The sequence below is a fragment of the Oncorhynchus mykiss genome, chromosome 15 (assembly GCF_057628025.1).
Source record: "Oncorhynchus mykiss isolate SJ-2025 chromosome 15, ASM5762802v1, whole genome shotgun sequence".
In the NCBI taxonomy this organism is placed as follows: Eukaryota; Metazoa; Chordata; class Actinopteri; order Salmoniformes; family Salmonidae; genus Oncorhynchus; species Oncorhynchus mykiss.
In genome coordinates, this window is record NC_143036.1 from 55,095,433 (window position 1) to 55,110,000 (window position 14,568).

At 45.1% G+C, this 14,568-nt stretch overlaps 1 protein-coding gene across 4 annotated transcripts in view; it reads left to right on the forward strand.

Moving 5' to 3' along the window:
* The window catches only part of LOC110490742 (metabotropic glutamate receptor 8), a 332,500-nt gene that overhangs the window by 262,970 nt on the left and 54,962 nt on the right, over positions 1 to 14,568 (forward strand). For all 4 annotated transcript variants that reach the window (XM_036944571.2, XM_036944570.2, XM_090200388.1 and 1 more), the window contains exons 4-6: positions 8,320 to 8,455; positions 8,682 to 8,836; positions 9,150 to 9,287. In XM_036944571.2, coding sequence (XP_036800466.1) covers positions 8,320 to 8,455; positions 8,682 to 8,836; positions 9,150 to 9,287 — 429 coding nt within the window. The remainder of the gene's footprint in view (positions 1 to 8,319; positions 8,456 to 8,681; positions 8,837 to 9,149; positions 9,288 to 14,568) is intronic.

Here is a 14,568-nt window from a genome sequence, read left to right on the forward strand (position 1 = left end):
GAGTAGATGACACAAAGAGAGAGAAAGACAATAGTTGAACAGCTTTCAATAAATTCATTTTTTTTTAAACGAAGGAGAAGAAAGAGAGATTTTGCTTTTTTTTTTTTTTTTCACTTTCAGTTTCAGTTAATTAGCTAGCAAATGCAGATGGCTAGTTTAGTTACTCTAACACCCGACTCAAACAGAGGGATGCTATGTTAGCTAGCTGGATATGATTATCCAACACAACACGGGAATTCTTTCACGTCAAGGTAAGCGTTTGGTTTTATTCATTTATTGCCACCGGAGCTTACTGACTGTACACTGTAACGTTACTGATTGTAGCGGGTTTACTAACACGTTCGTTCTATTAGCTATGTTGACTAGGACGTTGCTTTAGCTAATATGGGGACAACGATGTAGGCTGTGTGTAGCGGTTATGATATGGTTTGGCTTGGAAAGGTTTTTTCACCTGGTCACATACAGCTGATGTGTTGTTCTTTGAAGTCCACAAACCAAGTGAAATGTGAGAGGAGGAGAGTGCACGGAGGCTAGAATTTACACAACGTGGCTGCTCTGATCAGGGGTGTATTCATTCCGCCGATTCTGTTGAAAAACATTTCTTAAAACGAAAGCTAAAGAAACAGGGATAAAAAAATACCTGAATGTATCCAATGGAAACTCCTGTTTGCAACTGTTGGACTAATGACTACACCCTAGATAAGCTAGATGCAGGCAAGAGTGTGCACGGCTGTACTGAATGTGTCACTGTCTGTCCTCTCCAATTTTTCTCTCAACTTGTTGTAAACTTCCATTCATAGACTAGGTTGCAGCAACCTCATGATGGGTATACGGAAAATGTGAGTACCATGGAGTAGCCTAAACCGATCAATGTTACATTGACCTGGGTGAATGGAATGTGAATGACAGTCAGCCAACATGCTGTAATAGAAATCGTCCTCCCTCATCACTGGTTCTTGGGTGTGTGTTTAAATGTGGGAGAGAGAGGAAATGCAGCTGCTACCATTGTAATACTGTCATAGAATCAATTCACTACCAGGATAGGGTTAAAGCCAATGATGTATATAATCCCTGGATTGCTGATGCTACTGTATGTATTGGCCATTAAGAGGCTTGGAAGCCACCGGTTGGCCACATTGGCACTTCCCATTAGGAGTAGTCCTCCATAGGAATGAATGGAATTCTACAGTATTTTAAGTAAATGTTTCAAGGACAAAATTACATGTATTTTCCACATTTTCTAATATTACAGCCTTATTCTAAAATTGATTAAATCGTTTTTTTTCCTCTCTCATCAATCACCCAATATTGATAAAGCAAAAACAGGCTATTAGAAATGTTTGCAAATGTATAAAATATGACATTTACATAAGTTGGGCTGTCATGTGCCTTTTACTGAGGAGTGGCTTCTGTCTGGCCACTCTACCATAAAGGCCGGATTGGTGGTGGAATGCTGCAGAGATGGTTGTCCTTCTGGAAGGTTCTTCCATCTCCACAGAGGAACTCTTGAGCTCTTTCAGAGTGACTATTGGGTTATTGGTCACTTCCCTGACCAAGGCCCTTCTCCCCCGATTGCTTAGTTTAGCCTTGTGGCCAGCTTTAGGAAACATTTTGGTGGTTCCAAACTTCTTCCATTTAAGAATGGTGGAGGCCACTGTATTCTTCTGGACCTTCAATGCTGCAGAAATGTTTTTATGTTTTATTATTATTTATTTTTCTTCCCCAATTACATGATATCCAATTGGTAGTCTTACTCCCGTACGGATTCCGGAGAGGTGAAGATCGAGAGCCATGCGTCCTCCGAAACACAACCCAACCAAGCCGCACTGCTTCTTGACACAATGCCCATCCAATCCGGAAGCCAGCCGCACCAATGTGTCGGAGGAAACACCGTACACCCGGCGACCTGGTCAGCGTGCACTGCGCCCGGCCCGCCACAGGAGTCACTAGTGCGCGATGAGACAAGGATATGCCTGCCGGCCAATCCCTCCCTAACCCGGACGACGCTGGGCCAATTGTGCGCCGCCCCATGGGCCTCCCAGTCGCGAATCCAGAATCTCTGGTGGCACAGCTAGCACTGCGTTGCAGTGCCTTAGACCACTGCGCCACCCGGGAGGCCACTGCAGACATTTTGTGGTACCCCCAGATCTGTGCCTGGACACACTCCTGTCTCGGAGCTCTACGGACAATTCCTTCAACCTCATGGCTTGGTTTTTGCTCTGATATGCACTGTCAACTGTGTGTGCATTTCCAAATCATGTCCAATCAATTGAGTTTACCACAAGTGGGCTCCAAACAAGTTGTAGAAACATCTCAAGGATGATCAATGGAAACAGGGTTTCATGGTCTCATGGTCTCATTATGGTGTATTGTTTGTAAATTTATGAGGACATATATATTTATCTATTTTAGAATAAGGCTGTAATGTAACAACATTTGGAAAAAGTCAAGGGGTCTGAATACTTTCCAAATGCACTGTAGGTATGTTTTGGTTGTAGTGGGAACAGTAATATTATTAATACATATATATATATATATTTTTAAATAAATGTTTTATATATTTTTTCATTTCTTTTTTAATGTTTATCTCACATAATATAATTGAAAGGTATGCATTAAGGTGTCTGTAATAGAATACAAGAATGTATGTAGATAATAATAAATTGATTTCTATAGATTCCAAAATATTTTTTACACAGGGGGAAAGTGCCAAGAAGGAGAAACGGTGGCTTCAACACAGCGCCCCCTATCAGCCATCTAGTGTGTATATAAATCATTGGTTAAAACATAAAGTTTAAGCTCTCATTCCGAATCATTAAGGTAAGGGATAAGGTAAAAAATAAAATGGAAAACATTCACACCTGGTATTGAACAACCAACGTTCTGATCCAGAGCCATGGGATTACATCTATCCTGCCACCCCCATCACAACACACTAGCAAAACCCAAGCTTATTTGAAGGCAATAGCACTGACTGTTGCCCCTAGTGTTCTGTTTAGAAGGGACTTCCCAACGTCCTCAGGACATAGATAGACGTCCCATTTTGTCTTCAATCTTGAACAATGTCCCTGGAGAAAAAAAAACTCAGCTGTGAATCTTGAGGCCCGGATAGTGTTGCAAAATTCCGGTAACTTTCCACAAATTCCCTGGTTCTCCAGAAGTTCTGGTTAGAAGATTCCTGGACTCGGGAGAAAATAAAGAGGACATCCAGTCCTCCAACTAGGATCTCTGGAAATGTGGGGACAGTTACCGGATGTATGTATCAACCTTAGGCTGCGATATAGGAATGGCCTAGTTATAGGGAGATGTTTGGGGGGGGGGGGGGAGTTGGTCGTACATGGTTGTCTGTCTGTACATTACATGGGTTGATACCTCATCAAGTACTTGATGCTGTCTGTCTGTCTGCTGCAGACGCTACATGTTAATTGAAAGCCTGATGCATGTGTGTATGATCGTTGTTGGATGTGTGTGTGACGTTGGATGCTCTTAGATGCTGTTAGATGTCTGGCAAAAGAACATGTTTTATTATCCTTGCCTATATGTCAGCTGAAGATGAGTTGGCTGCATAGACAGCTTTCCTAATTGAGTGTGTGTGGGTGGACTTATGCAGGTGCGTGCTTCTCTGAACGTATTCTTTGTAAATATGTGACTGCAGCATGTGTGTTGTGTGTGTGTGTGTGTGTGTGTGTGTCGGTAGATGTGGTTAGCTTAGCCATACTGAGGAGGTCAGAGAGAGCTTGCAGTGGCACAGATTCATCATGCTGTGTGTGTGTGTGTGTGTGTGTGTGTGTGTGTGTGTGTGTGTGTGTGTGTGTGTGTGTGTGTGTGGAGTGAGTTTGGAGGTGTGTGTCAGTGTGATTGTGGAGGTGTCCCACATTCAGGCTGAGAGAGAAATGAGAAGTGCTTGGGTTTTGTAGACCGATGTCTCGTAATGAAAGATTTATCAGCAGCACAGCTCTTGCCTCTCTCCTCCACACACGCATGTGCACACGCACGCGCTCACACCACACAGACACCGCTACCGCTACGAAATGCCTGGTCAACCCGACAGCTAGCGCTTTGAAGCTAACTTTATTAGCCATTCTACTTAGCGGGAGGGAACCCCCCTCCCCCCGTCAGGTGATAGGAGAGGAACTGTTTGAAGTCAAGCCTCCCCGGTCGGAGCACTCCTAGTGATGTTACAGCAGGAAGAACAAACACACACACACTCTAGTACTCTATTGTGCACACACATAGGGGTGAATACTTCAGAAGGGTTTAAAATAATTATATTCTCTCTGTCTGAACAAAATGTTTTATACTTTAACATGATTACATTGATAGGTGAGATAACAGAGAATAGAACAGTATCCCACTGTGAAATTGACTTATATAAAACAAGGCTGAGTTGTGATTCGCCGGTTGAATTATACTTTTTTTTAGGAGATGAACAGTTTCTCTCTGAAACCAGAAGATTATGCCTGTGTACCACACAAACCAGAAATAGAGTGAGAGGCACGCACACACGCACGCACGCGCATACACACACACACACACACACACACGGGTCAACTACTGCTGCAAGAGTGGGTTTCAATGGGGAAAGACTGAGGAATGATGGAAGAGAGCGAGCAGGGGAGATGAAAGACAAGAAGGAACGGAGAGAACAGCTATCTCGTCAGCATTCATAATTCAATATGTTAGTGGGGTAATGGAATGGGAATACCACTCATTGGGAGAGAGTTCATTATCCTGGGAAGAGATAATGTGGTCCAACGTTGGGAAACAGGCTTGATGTAATTATCATGGAATAGAAGCACGTTAAACACTCTGATAAGGTCTACAGTTGAAGTCGGAAGTTTACATACACTTAGGTTGGAGTCATTAAAACTCGTTTTTCAACCACTCCACAAATGTCTTGTTTACAAACTATAGTTTTGGCAAGTCGGTTAGGACGTCTACTTTGTGCATGAAACAAGTAATTTTTCCAACAATTGTTTACAGACAGGTTATTTCACTTATAATTCACTGTATCACCATTCCAGTCTGTCAGAAGTTTACAAACACTAAGATGACTGTGCCTTTAAAAAGCTTGGTTAAATTCCAGAAAATGATGTCATGGCTTTAGAAGCTTCTGATAGTCTAACTGATATCATTTGAGTCAATTGGAGGTGTACCTGAGGATGTATTTCAAGGCCTACCTTCAAACTCAGTGCCTCTTTTCTTGACATCATGGGAAAATCAGAAGAAATCAGCCAATACCTCAGAAAAACAATTGTAGACCTCCACAAGTCTGGTTCATCCTTGGGAGCAATTTACAAACGCCTGAAGGTAACACATTCATCTGTACAAACAATAGTACACAAGTATAAACACCATGGGACCACGCAGCCGTCATACCGCTCAGGAAGGAGACGCGTTCTGTCTCTTAAAGATGAATGTACTTTGGTGCGAAAAGTGCAAATCAATCCCAAAACAACAGCAAATGACCTTGTGAAGATGCTGGAGGAAACAGGTACAAAATTATCTATATCCACAGTAAAACGTGTCCTATATCGACATAATCTGAAAGGGCGCTCAGAAAGGATGAAGCCACTGCTCCAATACCGCCATAAAAAAGCCAGACTATGGTTTGCAACTGCACATGGGGACAAAGATCATACTATTTGGAGTATGTCCTCTGGTCTGATGAAACAAAAATATAACTGTTTGGCTATAATGACCATTGTTATGTTTGGAGGAAAAAGGAGGAGGCTTGCAATCCGAAGAACACCATCCCATGATGCACAGGGGGGCAGCATCATGTTGTGGGGGTGCTTTGCTGTAGGAGGGACTAGTGCACTCCACAAAATAGATGGCATCATGAGGATGGAAAATTATGTGAATATGTTGAAGCAACATCTCAAGACGTCAGTCAGGAAGTTAAAGCTTGGTCACAAATGGGTCTTCCAAATGGACAATGGCCCCAAGCATACTTCCAAAGTTGTGGCAAAATGGCTTAAGGACAACAAAGTCAAGGTATTGGAGTGGCCATCACAAAGCCCTGACCTCAATCCCATAGAAAATGTGTGGGTAGAACTGAAAAAGCGTGTGCGAGCAAGGAGGCCTACAAACCTGACCCAGTTTCAGCAGCTCTGTCTGGAGGAATGGGCCAACATTCACCCAACTTATTGTGGGAAGCTTGTGGGAGGCTACCCAAAACATTTGACCCAAGTTAAACAATTTAAAGGCAATGCTACCAAATACTAATTGAGTGTATGTAAATTTTTGACCCACTGGGAATGTGATGAAAGAAATAAAAGCTGAATTAAATCATTTTCTCTACTATTATTCTGACATTTCACATTCTTAAAATAAAGTGGTGATCCTAACTGACCTAAGAGAGGGAATTTTTACTCTGATTTTACTCTGGCTAAGGTGTATGTAAACTTCCGACTTCAACTGTATATATCATACAGGAGGGGGGGGGGGGGGGGGGGGGGGCAGATGGTCGGACTTTGACTCGTCACGTTTCTTAAAGCACTGATAATCATATGATTAAAAATGAAATCCAGGGAAGGAGGCAACAGTTGGAATAGCAAGCCTACAGAGTATGTTTCAATTAGTTAACTCCCACTACATCTTCCACTGGGGGGATATGATGCTAGATATGTGTGTTTACTGCCTCAACTTCTACCCAGAGTCTACTCAGTCTCTGTATGTAAACACACTCACGCTGTGAAACATATTCCTGTATTGCTTTACTTAGTAGCATGTTAGTGGTTTTCACTTGGAGCTGTGTGTCTGTCGGGCAGGTGTATTGTCCGCTAGGTTGCTGTAGTGGAGCTGGTGTCACCAACAGGGTGCACTGCAATACTCTCAGTCATCCACAGCCATCTCTCTCTCTCCCTCTTTCCCTCTTTCAGTCAGTCAGTCAGTCAGTCAGTCTGTCTGTCTGTCTGTCTGTCTGTCTGTCTGTCTGTCTGTCTGTCTGTCTGTCTGTCTGTCTGTCTGTCTGTCTGTCTGTCTGTCTGTCTGTCTGTCTGTCTGTCTGTCTGTCTGTCTGTCTGTCTGTCTGTCCCGTCCCGTCCCGTCCCGTCCCGTCTGTCTGTTTATGTTTCTCTCAGAGATGTTGTACTATGCTGGGTTCTCTGTAAGCGATGGTGTTTGTGTATCCATAGAAAACATACTCACACTGGTCCCTGCATGTTGACAATGACAAGTATCGTCCATTAAAAAAATAATTGTTTGAAAGTTAACTCTGGGTGCATAATAATTTGTTTTTCTTTGATAATCAGTTTTTCCCCACATGAAAGAGCAATTTTTCAGTTCTTGGAAATCGGGACCAGGCTTTGAGTGCATAAATGAGAGAAACCACTATGAAATGAATGGTAATTGAATTGGGATAGCGGCTGAGTTTATTCTGAGTGTAATAACTATGGTTAGTTCACATGAGAGATGAGTTGGAAGAAGGGCTTGAAGGAAGAGACAAACAGCCAAATGACTCACAGGACAAAAAATGATGTTCTCTTTCAAAATACATTTGAATTTGTTGGAATTCGTCTGTCAAAATTGTTGGTTGAAGGGTCAAATAGATTGACCTGGAAGATATAACTTTAATAGCGCCGTGATGAGGCAGATGCTTTGTCTGTATTTGGGAACCCTTCTCCTCTATAAGACAGTTATTAATGACCTATCAATCCCCAGGTCAACACATTGACCTATTATGAGATCAAATGCAGTGAGGCCCAACAGACCAACCATTATTCTAGAGAGGGCATTCGTTTGCTGCGAATTAGTATTTTTCTACGGGATGGTGTGTGTGTGTGTGTGTGTGTGTGTGTGTGTGTGTGTGTGTGTGTGTGTGTGTGTGTGTGTGTGTGTGTGTGTGTGTGCGTGCGTGTGTGTGTGTGTGTTTGAGTGGAGAGAACGCTGCTCTGATTAAGTACAGTAATACAGAGCCGCAGACACTACAGATGTTAATTTAATGGCCTGGAACTTAATGAGATTGGCTGAGGAGACTCCGACACACTCAAACACACTCCCCCGTATCACGTTTCAAGGCTAATTATACGACCCTACACTGTGAGTTATTAACAGCCACAGTAAATATGAAACATGGCTGTGTGTGTGTGTCCGCTCCAATATGTCCTGTCACGTTGTTTGTGTAAATCCTGGCTCTGTGTGCTGGCAGGAAGGCAACAGGCTGCCACTCCAGGATCCGTCTTTCTCTATCACAGCAGTGGGAGTCACAATGCTGTTTACGATGTTGTCATATTGATGAGGATGATTCAGACACTAAAGTATTCTCCTTCTTTTTCTCTTTCTTTCTCTCTCTCTCCCTCCCCTCTCTCCCTCTAGGTGGGGTGTGTATAGCCCAGTCTCTGAAGATCCCGCGTGAACCCAAGCCAGGGGAGTTTGATAAGATCATCATACGTCTGCTGGAGACTTCCAACGCCAGGGCTGTCATTATGTTCGCCAACGAGGACGACATACGGTATGTTGTACAGCCCCCCCCCCCCAAAAGAAAACACACAACTACACCTCTATAACCTATCCCTACACCACTACACACACACCTCTGTACCCTTATACCCAGGTATACCAAGTGTCGGTTGTGACTCCAATACTGACTCCATCTCTCTCTCTTCCTTTATCTCCCCTTCCTCTTTTTCTTCCCCCTCTCCCTACCCCCTTTCTCCCTCCTTCTATCGCTCTCTCAGGCGTATCCTGGACGCGGCCAAGCACAACAACCAGACTGGTCACTTCCTGTGGGTGGGGTCAGACAGCTGGGGCTCCAAGATCTCTCCTGTGATTGGCCAGGAGCGGGTGGCTGAGGGAGCCGTTACCATCCTGCCCAAACGAGCCTCCGTTGACGGTACAGACAGAAGCCATTTTAGATGATAGTGTTTTAAGGGTAAAGATTTAAAGACACAGTATACCCTCAACAAGGTTGATATCACATCATACCAGATGTTTACATGTCTGTTTTTACGTCTTATGTCACTCACTGACCCCTCCTCTACCACCTCCCCTCCCCTTCCTCTCCTCTCCTCTCCTCTCCTCTCCTCTCCTCTCCTCTCCTCTCCTCTCCTCTCCTCTCCTCTCCTCTCCTCTCCTCTCCTCTCCTCTCCTCTCCTCTCCTCTCCTCTCCTCCATCTTCTCCCCCTTCCTCATCCTCTCCCCCACAGCGTTTGACCGTTACTTCCGGAGCCGCTCTCTGTCCAACAACAGGAGGAACGTGTGGTTCGCTGAGTTCTGGGAGGAGAACTTCGGCTGCAAGCTGGGCATGCATGGCAAGCGCCCCGGAAGCCCCAAGAAATGCACAGGCAAGATACAATGGCGCTGGAGCACAGGAGGATGGGTACAGTACAGTGGTGAAGGGTGGGTAGTGTAGGCCAGGAATAGTAGTAAAGCAGAGGAGTATGGGTAATGTAGGCTGGCAGAAGAGTTAATGCCCTATAATCATCCCTAGACAGGCTACTTAATATTAAGTTCACAAGTCATTGAGCATGGATAGCTTTACTCTCTAAGGAGAATGGTTTGTTCTCTGTGCTCAGAGCTCTGTGCAAATGACATGAAATTATATGCAGAGTACAGTAGAGCCCCCTGGCTGGTCCTGCATGGATGAGTCTGGAGAGAAGTGTGTGTGACAGTGTGTGTACACAGTCTGTGCAGTTTGGGCTTGTAGAACAGTGTTTGTTGGTGTGTATAACTGCGTGTCAAATAGTGTGTGACAGTGTGTGTTCACACAGTCTGTGCAGTGTGGGCTTGTAGAATGGTGTGTGTGTATCAGTGACAATGTGTGTATCTGTGTGTGTCGACACAGCTGATATTTTGGTTGCAGTTACCATTTGGAGGTTATCCAGTGTCTGACTCCATCACAGCTCGCTAGCCCTGTGTCCTGAAGGTCCACTTATACATGTGTTGAAGAACACTGGCGGTCGGTACTGTTTTAGATGAGGGAGGACAATTATTTTTGTTCATGAGCATGGCCTTATTTCTACTAAAGCATTTTGGATGACTGTCATTCATATTCCATTCACCCAGTTCAATGTGCATCAATTGGTTTAGGCTACTGCATGATACTCAAATTGTCCCTATACCCATCATGAGGTTGCTACAACCTAGTCTATGAATGAAAGTTTACGACATAGGTGCACAGATTTACTCCTGAAGTGCTGACCTGTTGCACCCTCTACAACCATTGTCATTATTATTATTTGACCCTACTGGTCATCTATGAATGTTTGAATATCTTGGTCATGTACTGTTGTAATCTCCACCCGGAACAGCCAGAATAGGACTGGCCACCCCTCATAGCCTGGTTCCTCTCTAGGTTTCATCCTAGGTTCCTGCCTTTCTAGGGAGTTTTTCCTAGCTACCGTGCTTCTACATCTGCATTGCTTGCTGTTTGGGATTTTAGGCTGGGTTTCTGTATTGGGACATCGGCTGATGTAAAAAGGGCTTTATAAATCAATTTGATTGATTGACACAGGTTGAGAGAAAAATTTGAGGTGACAGACAGTGACACACTCAATACCTCCTGCATTAACCTCTTGGTGTTAGAGGGCAGTATTTTCATTTTTGGAAAAAAAACGTTCCCGTTTGAAACGGGAATATGAATAGAATATGCATATAATTGACAGCTTTGGATAGAAAACACTCTAATGTTTCCAAAACTGAAAAGATATTGTCTGTGAGTATAACAGAACTGATGTTGCAGGCGAAAGCCTGAGAAAAATCCAATCCGGAAGTCCGGAAGTGCCCCAGGTTCTGAAAGCGCTGCGTTCCAATGACTCCATATTCAGCTGTGAATGTACCATCAATGAGCTTACGCTTTCTACGTATTCCCCAAGGTGTCTACAGCATTGTGATGTAGTTTTACGCATTTCTGTTGAAGAATAGCCGTAGGGCATGCTGTGGGCATGCTGTCGGAGTCCGTACAGCCAACGGCATTTGCAATGCATCGCGCCTGACAGGAACAAACATCTCTCTGGTAAGAAGATGGGTGGGGGTGTATGTTTCACAATTAACGACTCATGGTGTAATTGTAACAACATACAAGTCCTTTTGTGTGTTAACACTCTCAAGGCTACCGGCCCAGACGGCATCCCTAGCCGCGTCCTCAGAGCATGCACAGACCAGCTGGCTGGTGTGTTTACGGACATATTCATCCAATCCATATCCCAGTCTGCTGTCCCCACATGCTTCAAGATGGCCACCATTGTACCTGTTCCCAAGAAAGCACTGACTTCTGTCACCATTAAGTTCTTTGAGAGACTAGTCAAGGATCATGTCACCTCCACCCTACCTGTCACTCTAGACCCACTGCAATTTGCTTACCACCCCAATAGGTCCACAGACGATACAATCGCCATCACACTGCACACTGCCCTATCCCATCTGGACGAGAGGAATACCTATGTAAGAATGCTGTTCATTGACTACAGCTCAGCATTCATCATCACAGTACTCTCCAAACTCATCATTAAGCTTGAGACCCTGGGTCTCGACCCCACCTGTGCAACTGGGTCCTGGACTTCCTGATGGGCCGCCCACAGGTGGTGAAGGTAGGAAACAACATCTCCACTCGGCTGATCCTCAACACTGGGGGCCCCACAAGGGTGGGTTCTCAGCCCTCTCCTGTACTCCCTATTCACCCACGCCTGCGTGCCCATGCACGCCTCCAACTCAATCATCAAGTTTGCAGATGACATTGGAAGGCTTGATTACCAACAACAACGAGACGGCCTACAGGGAGACGGTTTCTCACTCCTCTTACTCACTCTCTCCTCTCTCTATGTTGATCCAGGAACTTCGCTGGACTTTATGCAAACTTGAAACCATACTGTATATCCTGAGGCTGCAATTATTATAGCTGGGGATTTTCACAAAGCTAATCTGAGAACAAGGTTACCTAAATTCCATTAGCATATTGATTACAGTGCACGAGTGAGTAACACACTTGACCACTGCTACTCTAACTTATTTGATGCATACAAGGCCCTCCCCCACCCTCACTTTGGCAAATCTGACCATGACTCCATCTTGTTGCTCCCCTCCTATAGGCAGAAACTCAAACAGGAAGCGCCCGTGCTTAGGTCTATCTAACACTGTTCTGACCAATTGGATTCCACACTTCAAGATTGCTTCGATCACGTGGACTGGGATATGTTCCAGTTAGCCTCAGACAATAACATTGACGTATACGCAGACTCAGTGAGCGAGTTTATAAGGAAGTGTATAGGAGATGTTGTATCCACTGTGACCATTAAAACCTTCCCTAACCAGAAACCGTGGATTGATGGCAGCATTCAAGCAAAACTGAAAGCACGTACCACCGCATTTAATCATGGCAAGGCGACTGGAAACATGACCAAATACAAACAGTGTAGTTATTCCTTCTGTAAGGCAATCAAACAAGCAAAGCGTCAGTATAGAGACTAAGTGGAGTTGCAGTTCAATGGCTCAAACACGAGACGTATGTGGCAGCGTCTACAGACAATCACGGATTACAAAAAGAAAACCAGCCCCGTTGCGGACATCAACGTCTTGCTTCCAGACAAATTAAACAACTTCTTTGCACACTTTGAGGACAATACAGTGCCACCGACACGGCCCGCTACCAAAGACTGTGTGCTCCCCTTCTCCGTGGCCGACGTAAGTAAAACATTTAAATGTGTTAACACTCTCAAGGCTACCGGCCCAGACAGCATCCCTAGCCGCGTCCTCAGAGCATTCACAGACCAGCTGGCTGGTGTGTTTACGGACATATTCATCCAATCCATATCCCAGTCTGCTGTCCCCACATGCTTCAAGATGGCCACCATTGTACCTGTTCCCAAGAAAGCACTGACTTCTGTCACCATGAAGTTCTTTGAGAGACTAGTCAAGGATCATGTCACCTCCACCCTACCTGTCACTCTAGACCCACTGCAATTTGCTTACCACCCCAATAGGTCCACAGACGATACAATCGCCATCACACTGCACACTGCCCTATCCCATCTGGACGAGAGGAATACCTATGTAAGAATGCTGTTCATTGACTACAGCTCAGCATTCATCATCACAGTACTCTCCAAACTCATCATTAAGCTTGAGACCCTGGGTCTCGACCCCACCCTGTGCAACTGGGTCCTGGACTTCCTGATGGGCCGCCCACAGGTGGTGAAGGTAGGAAACAACATCTCCACTCGGCTGATCCTCAACACTGGGGGCCCCACAAGGGTGGGTTCTCAGCCCTCTCCTGTACTCCCTGTTCACCCACGCCTGCGTGCCCATGCACGCCTCCAACTCAATCATCAAGTTTGCAGATGACATTGGAAGGCTTGATTACCAACAACAACGAGACGGCCTACAGGGAGACGGCCTCTCACTCCTCTCACTCACTCTCTCCTCTCTCTATGTTGATCCATTGCTCTCTCTCTCTCTCTTTATTTTTCTCTTTATCCTGTATGTCTATCCATCGCTCCCTCTCCTCCCCTCTGTATGTGGAATATGTTGTGTTAGTGTTTGTAGCATGTATCAGGCTGAATGGTTATGTGCTATGTTATTGTAGCCAGTCTGTGTGTGTGTGTGTGTGGGGGGGTTAAACAGTAAGCTGTGTGAGCAGTTTTATCTGCACCTGTCCCAGGCTGCAGGACTATCGTACACAAACAACTGAGTCAGCGGCACCTCTGGACGTCAGTGTGACTGTGTGTGTGCTTTGTCTGTTTAGTGCAACACTTTTAATCCAGGTGGTTCTCTTTGAGCTTGTGTATAGAGCTGGAACATGAACTCTCTCTCTGTTTCTCTCTCTCTGTTTCTCTCTCTCTGTTTCTCTCTCTGTTTATCTCTCTCTCTCTCTCTCTCTCTCTCTCTCTCTCTCTCTCTCTGTTTCTCTCTCTGTTTCTCTCTCTCTCTCTGTTTCTCTCTCTCTGTTTCTCTCTCTCTCTCTGTCTGTCTGTCTGTCTGTCTGTCTGTCTGTCTGTCTGTCTGTCTGTCTGTCTGTCTGTCTGTCTGTCTGTCTGTCTGTCTCTGTCTCTGTCTCTCTCTGTGTCTCTCTCTCTCTCTCTCTCTCTCTCTGTCATCTCTCTCTCTCTCTCGCTCTCTAGTGTCTCTCTCGTCTCTCTCTGTCCTCTCCTTTTGAAGCCACTGTAGTAGGCACTCAGCCGAAGGTGACTCTCTCTGGTGTGTCTGTGTATGGAGAGCCCTGTAGTGGCACGGAGTGTCAGAGTCTATTAATTTCTAGTGCGAGAGTTCACGACCTTCGCATCATCAACACGGAAACCAATCAGCTGCCTCGGCTCACAACTGCTGTTTGAGGTCATTGTCGTGACAGCTAGCAGAGTGTGTGTGTGTGTGTTTGTGCGTGTGAGCCCTCTCCACCCCTCTCTTGTCTCTCTGTTGAGAGTACAGTAAGCTAATGAGTATCACCCTCAGACACAACCCTATAGACCTCAACACACACACACACACACACAGACACACACACACACAGACACACGAACACACACACACACACACACACACCATATTGAGAATCTCTGTCTGAAATGTCCTGGATGTTAATCAGAGTCTTGGCTGAGAACAGAGGGAACCCAAGTCTCTTTTAGAGTGGTTGAT